This window comes from Rhopilema esculentum, chromosome 10 (assembly GCF_057945365.1).
Source record: "Rhopilema esculentum isolate cy_ngs chromosome 10, ASM5794536v1, whole genome shotgun sequence".
Taxonomy (NCBI): Eukaryota; Metazoa; Cnidaria; class Scyphozoa; order Rhizostomeae; family Rhizostomatidae; genus Rhopilema; species Rhopilema esculentum.
In genome coordinates, this window is record NC_142824.1 from 5,080,522 (window position 1) to 5,093,090 (window position 12,569).

At 36.8% G+C, this 12,569-nt stretch overlaps 1 protein-coding gene across 1 annotated transcript in view; it reads left to right on the top strand.

Annotated features, from left to right (window-relative positions):
* LOC135686902 (uncharacterized) overlaps positions 1–12,569 on the top strand; it is a 156,789-nt gene that overhangs the window by 123,992 nt on the left and 20,228 nt on the right. Inside the window, exons 29-53 of the mRNA XM_089110652.1 lie at positions 218–460; positions 1,582–1,917; positions 2,143–2,397; positions 2,752–3,264; positions 3,535–3,777; positions 3,932–4,300; positions 4,651–4,773; positions 4,910–5,032; positions 5,148–5,270; positions 6,248–6,370; positions 6,486–6,608; positions 6,746–6,868; positions 6,972–7,094; positions 7,645–7,767; positions 8,125–8,247; positions 8,371–8,493; positions 8,613–8,735; positions 8,880–9,002; positions 9,119–9,241; positions 9,352–9,474; positions 9,677–9,799; positions 10,693–10,809; positions 11,149–11,271; positions 11,500–11,622; positions 11,736–11,858. Coding sequence (XP_088966778.1) covers positions 218–460; positions 1,582–1,917; positions 2,143–2,397; positions 2,752–3,264; positions 3,535–3,777; positions 3,932–4,300; positions 4,651–4,773; positions 4,910–5,032; positions 5,148–5,270; positions 6,248–6,370; positions 6,486–6,608; positions 6,746–6,868; positions 6,972–7,094; positions 7,645–7,767; positions 8,125–8,247; positions 8,371–8,493; positions 8,613–8,735; positions 8,880–9,002; positions 9,119–9,241; positions 9,352–9,474; positions 9,677–9,799; positions 10,693–10,809; positions 11,149–11,271; positions 11,500–11,622; positions 11,736–11,858 — 4,290 coding nt within the window. The remainder of the gene's footprint in view (positions 1–217; positions 461–1,581; positions 1,918–2,142; positions 2,398–2,751; positions 3,265–3,534; positions 3,778–3,931; positions 4,301–4,650; positions 4,774–4,909; positions 5,033–5,147; positions 5,271–6,247; positions 6,371–6,485; positions 6,609–6,745; positions 6,869–6,971; positions 7,095–7,644; positions 7,768–8,124; positions 8,248–8,370; positions 8,494–8,612; positions 8,736–8,879; positions 9,003–9,118; positions 9,242–9,351; positions 9,475–9,676; positions 9,800–10,692; positions 10,810–11,148; positions 11,272–11,499; positions 11,623–11,735; positions 11,859–12,569) is intronic.

The following is a 12,569-nucleotide window of genomic DNA, read 5'->3' on the forward strand; positions in this document are numbered from 1 at the left end:
AGCTGTAACTTGGACCAATCAGAACCTCTGCATTTATTTAGGCTAATATTTCCAACAATACCTTACCGTTGAAGTAGCTGCATATAACCTATTTTTAACATATACGCAGCATATCATGTTTACATTTACACAGCATACCCAGTAAGCTATGAAACATTTGGCAATGCCGTTGTTGGGAAATATATTAAATGTAATAGTGATTCCTTGATTGTCACAGCTTGGAGTGGCGGAGATCCGCATATCCAGACACTAGATGGCAAAACCTATACTTTCAATGGCATTGGTGATTACCAGCTACTTGGTCTGTTAAACAGTAATGAATTCGTCATACACTCGCGAATGAGTCAGGCGTACATTTCCCCGAACTCATCAAGAAGTGCTTCGAGAGCAACGGTATTTTCTGGTTTTGCTTTGAAAACCGATTCTGGTCCTTTGGTTGAAATCTACCTCAATGTTTCAAGTGAGTATTAAATGAAATTTGGTTTAATTTTTCTCTATACGTTTTTACTGGTACATTGATACCATTCGAGTTTGTCCGTTTCTTAACTGCTAAATTGACCAGGTAGCTTTCTTTTACAAAATCTATTGCACTCCATGTCTCGGCCTTGGGTTTGTAAATACTGTCAAGTAGCTTTTTTCAAACGTTTGCTTCAGTTTTCCAGAGGTATTTTCCTCCGTTTTCGAATATTCGGTTATTTGGCTAATTGTTTTAAGGTCTGGGTGTGGCCGTAAAAGGAGGCTTTCGGGGAAAATTTACTGAAATATTCCAAATTTGATGATGAATACTGTAAAGCTCGCATCAGACAGATCTCTTCGGACCATGACAAAATAATTCCATTTAACAGGAAGTCGCCTTATACAAGCCCGAATTAAAAAAGTCTAGCCTTTACGATGATTGTATTTTTACCAGATGGACTTGTAGGTCTAAGCGGGTACACTCTTTTTTATAAGAACCAGTAAATTTGAGTTCAGTCTGATTGTTCTTAATTTTATCGAATACCTGAGGCTGGATTGTTCTTAATTTGTTCTTAAATTTATAGTGTATAAGCAGTGCGTTTTCTAGCTTTTCGTTCTTGGGAGGTGTTCAGGCCTCTTTTTCCAACAAAGTGCGTGAGACAACCTTCATTTGCCGCCATGTTTAAATATTCACCGTAAAGCACCCACATTTGGCTAAAAATCCTCGTTTTTGAGATAAAAAGTTGTTCAAAATTTCATTTTACAGTAGCTCAGCCTCAGCTTGTTCTTAATTTGTTCTTAACTTTAGACCAATTTTGAGGCTTGTATTCTTATAAAAATTGTTCTTATAAAAAAAGAGAGTATGTTGATCTTGAAAAAGAAATTGATTGATTCGACTTATTAGCTGCACTATTCGAAAAATTTACAATTTTTTACTTTGGTATACCAATGACTAATCGATCAGTCTCATTCGCCCTCTTCTAATTGTCATGCTATTCGAATAACCGAACTATTTAGTGACATACGAATGTTTTTTTTGCATTATTTCTATTCGAATAATTGCAAGCTATACGAATATCGAATAACCGACTTTGTTTAAACAATGAATCTTTTCGTATTCTGTAGCATCAAAAGTGAGGATTTTCGTTGGAAATCAAGAATACAGTTCTACATATTTCAACACAGAGAGAAACATAAATGAAACGGACATTGTTCTGCAAACTTCAGGAAACGTAACCAAATTTAGTGTTTCATTTGAAACTGGAGTTGGAGCGACCATAGACATATTTGAGAGACTTCTAACAATTCAAATATCTTCATTGTCATCTTTCATAAACAAGACACGTGGTCTTCTTGGGGTGAACAACAACAATGTCAATGACGACTTCACCCGACCTGATGGCACAACGATACCGATCAACTCGACGCAAAGTGAAATTTATTATGAGTTTGGCACCAAATGTGAGTAAAAACGTTTATCTTTCTATGGGGTAGCGTTTTATGTTCTTTTGTCCGGATGAATACCAACGTAATTGCCTGCGGGTAGAAATAGTCAAAATATTGACAAGCAACCTTTGTTTGGTGTTTTTAAAATCTGAATGAGGCCTTGATGATGTCTTCTTTAACAATATTATGCTTTCCAAACTTTCATATTTGCAATTTGCATAATTATTCTTTCTCTTTCAGGGAACGTAACCTTCAACGGATCTTTGTTTACCCTGCCCGATGATGTTTATGATCCTACTTTTGTTCCGCTGTTCTTCGACGATATAGACAGCTTATTCGGCAACAACACTGCTCTGAAACAAAAGGCGATAGAAGTTTGTGGAGGAACATCCAGTTTCACTTGCCTTTTTGATATGTCTTTGACTGAAGACTCTACTTCGACAACCGAAAGTCAGTCCTCTCTGAACGATTTTGAAATTGAAAAGAAAGCTCTAGGTAGATACTGTATACATTTTGAATATATTGTCTTAATTATTATTATTGTTTCTTAAGTAAGTGATGCTGATGCCTACTTTTCTATTACTTTTAAATATAGAAATCAAAACCAACAATGATCTAGGCTAAGTAAGAATGTGTTTACTAGTTTTGTCAATATCAAAGTTCACTCTTGCTTGAAATCTTTATTTGTCATTCTGTTTGGTAAATTTTATTTAAATAATTTTATTGAGTTTCTTTTAAAAATTACTTATTCTATTCTTGGTTTTGTTCGGTAATTGCCTCAATTTAGGTTCCCATTGTTATACTTCTTGACCCTCAAAATTTTAAGTTTCTTTTAATTTTCCGTTCTAGCAACCTTTCCACCTATCTTTACTGGTCCGTCCTCACTGAATGTTACTTTTGGAATGACCTACAAATTTAGTTTGGCTGCTACTGGCAATGGAACCAAGAACTTGACTTATTCGTACGAAGCTAATGGTACCAGCCTCTCACTAAATAGCGCCACTGGATATGTTGAGTGGTTTGTGAACAGCTCCAGCTTTTCAGTGAAATTTACAGTAAAGGATGAAAATAACCTCGCTGCATTTTTAGGGCCTAATATCAGGCTGTGTTATTGCTTGAATGGTGGTTCTTGTGACTTTGGTACTGAAAATTCTATCGAGGAAGCTCCCAGCAATGCACTGTCGTATGGTGAATGCTCTTGTCCCTCCAACGTTACCGGAGGTTTTTGTCAGACTTCGTTAGCTCCATGCGAGGTAGAACCTTGTTTTGTCGGAGTCAACTGTACAAACAATTACGTGAACGGGACGGCTGACTGTGGACCTTGCCCAACTGGTTACACTGGTGATGGTCGAAAATGCTATGGTAGATAAATTAAATTTTCTTTTTTTGTGCATTTTTGCTTTTTTACAGCAATATTTGTAAAAACTGTTATTTCTTGAGGTATATATAGCAATTATCGACGAAATACTTGAGAAGAAAAACAAGACTTCGTAAGATATTTTGTCAACAACACTACCTTTTTGCAATTCCGCCCATTAGTTCCTTGTAGCTTCCTGCATAAAACTCCATAGCAATTAAGTAGAGGTACCAAATGTTAAAGTCAATAAATGAAAAAACCTGCTTATATTTCAGATTACAATGAATGCTATCACAATGTTAGCCGTTGCAACCAGATTTGTACAAACATCCTTGGAAGCTATAACTGCTCATGCTACCCCGGCTATCAGCTACATAATGCAACATTCTGTGGTGACGTTGACGAATGCACCCTGGGAACGCACAATTGTCACAATTTGGCGTCTTGCACAAATACAGCAGGCAGCTTCAACTGCACTTGTAAACCAGGATTCACAGGGAGTGGCACACAGTGCCAAGGTAACAGCTTGAAGCTAGTAAATCATGAATTTCTATGAATTTTGATTCTTGAATCTTTATTTTGCGTTCTGCAAGAACCTGTATTTTACTCATTTTAGTGCTTCAAGAGCTGAGTACACAAGTTTTTCAAGTCTGTATTTATGTCCTTTTTTAGATATTGACGAATGTGCTTCATCTAGTACCAACTTGTGTGACCAAAACTGCCACAATACATTTGGCTCATATAACTGTTCATGCAGACAAGGTTACGATCTGATTAATGGAACAAAATGCCAAGATGTGAATGAATGTGCATTGTCCAGTACTAACAACTGTGAGCAGATTTGTAATAATACCCTGGGGAGCTACAATTGCAACTGTATGACAGGCTATTTTGCATTGAATTCAACTCACTGTCAGGATATAAACGAATGTGGCTTGGGCTCTCATAGTTGCGGTCCTAATGCCCAATGTACTAACACAGTTGGTTCACATACATGTGCCTGCAGGGTTGGTTTCACAGGAAATGGAACAATTTGTCAAGGTTGGGCATTATTTGCAAGCTTTTTAATGTCTGTTGTTTCTTATTAACATTCAAGTGACAATTCACATTTTGCATCTATGCAAGGTGGTGTTCTCTGTTTAGCTTTTCTGCCTGTTTTTTTCACAACTTTACACGAATATCTTTTAACTTGAGCTTATTATAAAGGGTAACAATTCAGTTTTGGAAACAGCTTTCTTGCTGGTGTACGGCAATCTAAGATTTTTTCATTTGCTTCTGCAGCTGATATCGCAATTCAAATCTCATCGAAAACAGCTGATATTTCAAATATTCCTGAAAATAACTTTAGGAAACGAACGAGCTAATGAGCAAAATACCAATCTTTTTTCTAGACAACAACGAATGTTCGCTTGGTACCAACAACTGCCACGCGAATGCAACATGTAACAACACCGCTGGGTCTTTCACGTGTGCTTGTAACAATGGATTCTTTGGAAACGGAACATCATGCGCAGGTGTGCTTTTCTTATTGAAATATTCTTTACCAAGGCCAGTCTAGAAAGCGTTATTTAAAATGTAACATCTTTTTACAGGTACTCATCCCAAACTCAATCATTTAAGAGTAACTAAAACCAACGTATCTTTTTCCAGATGATGACGAATGTTCTCTTGGAACCCACAATTGTCACTCAAATGCAACTTGTACCAACACTGAAGGCTCTTTCACTTGTTTCTGCAAGAATGGGTTTACAGGAAATGGAACAACATGCTCGGGTAAATTTTCCTTAAAGAATTTTCACTCACCATTTCAGGGCAGTAAATAAATTTTCGATTTTGACTAAAATAGATGTCGGGCTTTTCTGTTTATAACGAAACCAAACTTTTTTAGACAATAATGAGTGTTCGCTTGGGACCCACAACTGCCACCAAAATGCAACATGTGCCAACACCGCTGGGTCTTTCACGTGTGCTTGTAACAACGGATTCTTTGGAAAAGGAACGGCATGTGCAGGTATATTTTTATTTGCTGCATTTATTCCATTTTTTGAGTGAGACCAATCTAGATTACCTTATCTTAAAGTGTTTATTAGGTCATAAAATGACTTTCATTTAGAATATACATTTCACCAACCTGGATTTGAATCTTTAATCGGAATGGCTATATCGCGTCTCATTTTAATGCTATTGCCGTTCGAAATCTAGTCCAGGCTGTGAACGAAGCACAAAATCTGTGACGTAATTGGGTTTCTAGAGTCATTTTGCTCGATCTACGCACAAGGCCGTAGAGGTGCAGTTGACAACAATTTCAACGAATTGAGTTAGTAACAATATCAACGAAAGTAACAATGTCAACTAAATAACGAAACTAGATTAAATATATATAGCGAAAAATAATTCATAAAGTCCAATTCACTTTTCGCCCCCTGTGAGCTCTAAGCATGATCATAATCGTTTCTGCGTGGCTAGGCCAAATCAAATCACCACAGCAGACAGTTTGCTATGACGGCAGCTTTCTAACTCTCGTTAGAAAAATATTGAAATAAGCGCTATTATTTCCTGGTTGTACTAGGTTTAAACATTCCTCGCCATGATTTTTGCTTTCGCCTAATACAACACTAGCTTTTGCTCAATCACATCGCTAGCCAGATGGGCTTTTATCGAGCTGTTTCATTAGGCCTATTGTGTTTTGAAGCTCCCCGAGCAACATTAGCAGCACCTCCTGACTTCACTGGAGGCATGCTTTGTTTTTCTTCTATTCTGTGTTTTGACACTTTCCGAGCCTTTTAACAGCATATTCACATTCTATCTTCGTAAATAATTTAATTCACCGAAATCAGCGAAAACTTTCACATTGGTTTCAAACAAAAAAGATCTAGTGATTTTTGGACCTTAGAAGCACTTAAAAGATTGTCCCTTTTTATTGATTATCTCTGAGTATTTCGATTGAAAAACTTTGTAAGTAACCCGAAGCAACTTCTCTTTTTCAAGACAACGATGAATGTTCTTTTGGAACCCACAACTGTCACTCAAATGCAACTTGTACCAACACAGTAGGCTCTTTCACTTGTTTCTGCAAGAATGGATTTACAGGAAATGGAACAACATGTTCGGGTAAGCTTTCCTTAAAGAATTTTCACTCACCATTTCAGGGCAGTAAATAAATTTTCGATTTTGACTAAAATAGATGTCGGGCTTTTCTGTTCATAACGAAACCAAACTTTTTTAGACAATAATGAGTGTTCGCTTGGGACCCACAACTGCCACCAAAATGCAACATGTGCCAACACCGCTGGGTCTTTCACGTGTGCTTGTGACAACGGATTCTTTGGAAATGGAACAGCATGTGCAGGTATATTTTTATTTGCTGCATTTATTTCATTTTTTGATTGAGACCAATTTAGATTAATTTGTCTTAAAGATTGTTCTTTTTTTAGATTATATATTAGTTTTCGAACGAAACTCTTTCTAAAACGTATCTTTTTCCAGACAATAACGAATGTTCTCTTGGAACGCACAACTGTCACTCAAAGGCAACTTGTACCAACACAGAAGGCTCTTTTACATGTGCTTGCAACAATGGATATACTGGAAACGGAACATCCTGCTCAGGTAGGATTTTTTTAAAAATATTTGTTCTGCTTAATCGAAAAAGAGATTTTTTTCTGTTTTTACACGAGTCTTCCCTTTATAAAATGTGTGAAACCTTTTTTAGATAATGATGAATGTTCACTCGGAACACATAATTGTCACGCCAACGCCACGTGCACAAACTTGAACGGTTCCTTCACTTGCGCTTGCAAGAGCGGTTTCGTGGGGAATGGAAGTGCTTGCTCTGGTAGGTCGTCTTTTTCAGGGAAACTTTCTTGATAGTGCAACCTATCTTTGTAAAGGAAGCATTTGTATAGTGATGCCGACGTGCAATCATTAGAATGATTTTGGACATAACTCCTTCGGGAATCCATAGTCTTGACTCTTGAGTCTCACAATTTGCAGTGTCAACTTAATGTGAAAAGTCGATGAGTGCTTTGTGAATGATTTTAAGTGCAATGGGTGAATGATGAATAGCCAGATTAACTTTTCACTTCTAATTTGCATCTTATATGTGATTTCTTTGTATGTATAAATTTGTTTGAAAGAGTTAGATTTAGTTTTTGCTAAGAATTAGTTTTTGCTGACAATTTTTACATTTTGGCTTTATGCACAATTCTTGAAATATATACCTTTAATTGCGTATACGTTTTCACTACCTTGGTAATGCATACCCATAATTGTGTTTTGTTGTTTTCACTCGAGTATACGGTAGGCCTGACTAAGCTTTTTTATCTGAAGACACAGTTTGTTGTGTACCTGTTTTTCAAGTAACTTCAACCAATTTTGTTTTTTAGACAACGACGAATGTTCACTCGGAACCCATAATTGTCACTCGAATGCAACATGTACCAACACAGAAGGCTCTTTCACTTGTGCTTGTAAGAGTGGATTTACTGGAAGTGGAACCACATGTTCTGGTACATCATTTGCTTAACTTTAATATTTTTCTTGATATTCTGTTGTAAGTACCTTTGAATATCCTTTCTAGCTAGATTAGAATCAAGACAGATGCTGAAAATGTTGTTTTATCATTGTAACTTTTTCACCCTTTTTCTAATAATACCAGCTTGATCTATCTTCCTTAATGTATCCTGATCCTGTTGTCTGCCGTCTGTATTTCGTTTTCCTCTGACACCACATTAAGTGAATTTTATTCACTTCACTTAGGCATTACATTTGTCTCAAGTTTTGAAAATTTCTTTACCCGATGTTAACCATAAACCCCTTCGTAGAAAGATCCTACTTTATATATGACTGGAAACAATTCTTTTTAGACAATAACGAATGTTCACTTGGAACCAATAATTGTCACTCCAATGCAACATGTACCAACACGGAAGGCTCATTCACCTGTGCTTGCAAAAACGGATTCTTCGGCAATGGAACTACTTGTTCTGGTTTGTCATTTTTTTTAAATGAATCTTAATTTTGAGTGAAATGTCTTTAATTCACTAATAAAAGATAACAATCACTCTTCTATGTTAAACATCGCAAATAATTCAAAAAACAATTTTTTTCAGACAATAACGAATGCGCACTCGGAGTCCATAATTGTCACTCAAATGCAACTTGTACCAACACTGAAGGCTCTTTCACATGTGCTTGTAAAAACGGTTTTGCTGGGAAAGGAACAATGTGCTCAGGTGAGTTTTTGTGATAACACATTTTTAGCTCCATCTAGAATAAAACTCTTGTTCTTTCGGAACCTTTTTTTAACACATTCTTTTTGCAGCGAAGTCCCTCACAAAAAATTTCTTTGTAGACAATGATGAATGTACACTTGGAACACATAACTGTCACATAAGTGCAACGTGCGCCAACACTGAAGGCTCTTTCACTTGTACATGCAACAGTGGATTCGTGGGGAACGGAACATCATGTTCTGGTTCGTCATTTCTTTTACATATATTTATCCATACGTAGATTATCACGTCTGCATTACATAGCTTTGTACGTTAAACATTTCGTCCTGCAGCATATGGATTCTTTTATAAATATTTGAAAGTGATTGTATTGAATATTTTCTTAGATAATGATGAATGTTCTCTTGGAACCCATAATTGTCACTCTAATGCAACTTGTACCAATACTGGAGGCTCTTTCACGTGTGCCTGCAAGAATGGATTTACTGGAAATGGAACATCCTGCTCAGGTAGGATTTCTTTATTAGCTCTACTGTACTTTAACTATGTAAGAAGATCTATTTTTTCGTTATCTTTGGATATTTATAGCGCTTTTCTTGATAAAGAAAATCTAAATATTTTCTAGACAACAATGAATGTACACTTGGTACCCATAATTGTCACTCAAATGCAAATTGTACCAACACAGAAGGCTCGTTCACATGTGCTTGCAACAGTGGATTTTCAGGAAACGGAACATCTTGCCCTGGTAAACTATTAATTTTATTTATGTTTGTCCTCACTATATAATTACTCTTTGTAAGTGTTCTTTCTAATTCATATCCTTTTTATGTTATAATGAAACCAAATGATTTTCAGACAACAACGAATGTACACTCGGAACTCATAACTGCCACTCTAATGCAACTTGTACAAACACAGAAGGGTCTTTCACTTGTGCATGCAAGAGCGGGTTCACTGGGGACGGAATCTCGTGTGCTGGTATGTTTTTCAAGACTTTCTCGAGCTTTTCAGTATTCTGAGGTTGATAAAATGATTTGCAAAAATGTATCGTTTCGTTGCTTCCCGAATACAAACAGTGGGTATTGAGGTCCTTGGACGTGACCTGCAGATATCTATATAGCTTTGGTGCCCTTATGAGTTAGAATTTCATTCTTAATTGAAGATTTTTTATTTATTTCAGACGTAGATGAGTGTAGCAATTCTTCAACCTGTCATGCAAATGCTACCTGCAGTAATACTATTGGTTCATTTATTTGCACTTGCGATTCTGGTTTCATTGGAAATGGTGTCAGCAATTGTGCTAGTAAGTAACCACTTAATGTTTTCTGAAGGGTTCTCTATCTTTTACATATTATAAAAGCTTTTATTTTTCACTCCTAGCTGTTTTATTTCCGATTTATTTGCATTTGCTTACAGTAACCAATTTTTTGAGCTACATTTCTCAAACCTCTCAATATATTTTTTCAATTTTTATCCTAATATTACCATGTTTTCATTATATTGTTTTGCCACCCCCTCAGGCACGACGTCACTGGAGGGGGGCTGAGGCTAAAGCCCCCTCCCCCCTCCCCGCTTTTGAAAGTTCAAAGTTTTTTACCGTTCTTTCTATTACTTTTTAAAATAGAGTATGAAATCAAAAGAGAACAAAGTGTTTATATACTGCTTGATTTTATTTGATCTATTTACTAATATATTGAGGTAGATTTCTATTATTTCTCTTTTATTTGCATCAATTCAGTAGATAACTCCCTCTATGATTGCAATGTCATTTTTAATGTGTAATCATGGCCTCGAGAGAAAGAAGATGCACATGTGTGTTCAGGAAGTAAAATTCTCTCAGTCAATTCAGCATCTTCGAGATGTGCACTCTGAACCAATGGCTCCTCCCCTCCCAAATTTTTTCTAAAAAGCAATAATCAAATGTTTTTCTGAGAACCGTCGCACTGTCTATTCTGAGCGGTTTGGTATTTTGTTAAATTTTAGTCCTGAAGATGAATTTTTAGCCATTCTAGAAGGCTTAATTTCAAAAAATTTATTTCGCGTCGGACCCAACCATGGTGGGTCCTCCTATGTCAGTAAACTTGATTCTTAGTCCCCCCAGGTTCAATTTCGTGGCGCCGTCTCTTCCCCTTTTTGTGCCTAATCACAAACCTTGTTAGTAGTTTCGAAAATGTGTATTACCACCTTCTTTTTTAGACGCCTCACAATGTGCACAGTTACAATGTCATGCTAACGGATATTGCGTCACGAATTCTGGAATATCCTCGTGTGTTTGCAACAATGGGTATTCTGGCAACGGAACGTTTTGTACCGGTGCGTGAAAATTATCGTTGCCTGTGAGCAACTAATAAAGCTTTCGTCTTCTGTAATGCAAATAGTATATATTTGGTTAGCCACGCGGGAAAACAGGCGCTTGGTGGGTTTGCCCTTGCAGAATTAAGGATTTTCTTCATTTCGCAATTATTTTCCTCTTTTTTTCTGGTGCTTTACAATTCCTGTCTTTCTTCACCCACCGGCTTGTTTTATTGTAGACCTGCGCATACTTGAAAAGCGTTGCGTCACAGTTTGATTTTAGCAGCTTATGCTTCCAATAAAGTGCCTTCATCGGTATTTGATAGTTGCTTTTGATTAAAAGTCTGTTCTTTATTCTAGATATCAATGAATGCTCCACGAATACGCATAACTGTCATTCAAATGCATCCTGTACAAATACAGCGGGTTCTTTTATGTGCCAATGCGTCAACGGTTTCACTGGAGACGGTACAACATGCTCAGGTATGACTTTTTAATCAAGTATCATTTTTCATCTCGTGGATGCTCTTTCTGTCAGGTGCTTAAAACGAAGTGTTTTCACTTATGGTGGTTCGTCTTAGGCGATCAGAGAGCAATCGAAATACAGGGCTTTGTGAAATCAATTACTGTCAACACTGACCCTTAGTGTACTATGATCCTTTGCACCTAGCAATTGATGTTACTGACATGCGTCTATGTGTTCTTTTTCAGATATAAACGAGTGTAAATTAGGAACGCATAACTGTGATTCAAATGCTGCATGTACAAATACTGCAGGCTCGTTCACCTGTGCTTGCAATAGTGGTTTTAACGGAAATGGAACATCATGTACAGGTATGACATACTCAAGGACACTAAATAGTTAAAATTTTGGTAAGAATGTATTTCGCATGTTCTTGCTTTTAGGGGCGGTTGTATATTGAAACATTTTTATGTGTTGTTTTCAGATACCGACGAGTGTGCTATGGGAATACATAGCTGTCATCCAAATGCTGCATGCGCAAATACTCCAGGCTCGTTCACCTGTACTTGCAATAGTGGTTATACCGGACCTGGAACATCATGTGGAGGTAAGATATATGATATGATGCTTTAACAGGCGGATATGCTTTAACCAGAGGACTGCATATTTGCTTGCGATTTATGCTCCAAAGCCAGCTAACCTATGAAAAAGAGCTGTTCCGAAAGTTTAAAGGGAAATTGTAGTTGACACCACAACTTACATTTTCTATGGGCAAACGGAATCAGTGCTGCTTGCCTATTGAAAATATTTCCAACTTATCTTTTTTATGTGGATAGATTCTAAAACTGCTAGATGGAAATGCGAACGGGCTCTCATATAAGCCGAAGTATGTGGCCATTATAGTTTTTGCCAAAATCTAGGTCGTCTAGTAAATGCTGCCCGATGGCAGAATCACCTATTGTTGTTGATTGTTGTTTTTGACCTTCGCAACTGTCGGTCTACTAGAATTTGATAGGATTTGTGGTTTTATAAATCAGCTTGCAATTTTTTTAAACGTAGTGGCACACGTATTTTTTCCAATTTTTCTCAGAAAACACTTCAGAAATAAGCCGATTGAAAACTTGTCTAAAGTTTTCATTTGAGAAAAAAAGCCACAGCTTAATTTCGAGTAATTACGACAATTGCCAAATAGAACGAGCTAAACAACTACTGTTTTCTGTGAAAACACGTAACTTTGTACCTTAAATTGTCGAGGTTTTTATTATTTCAAAGAGCACATCTCGTATTTCATTGGGAGTCATTGCTCACGAAAATCATT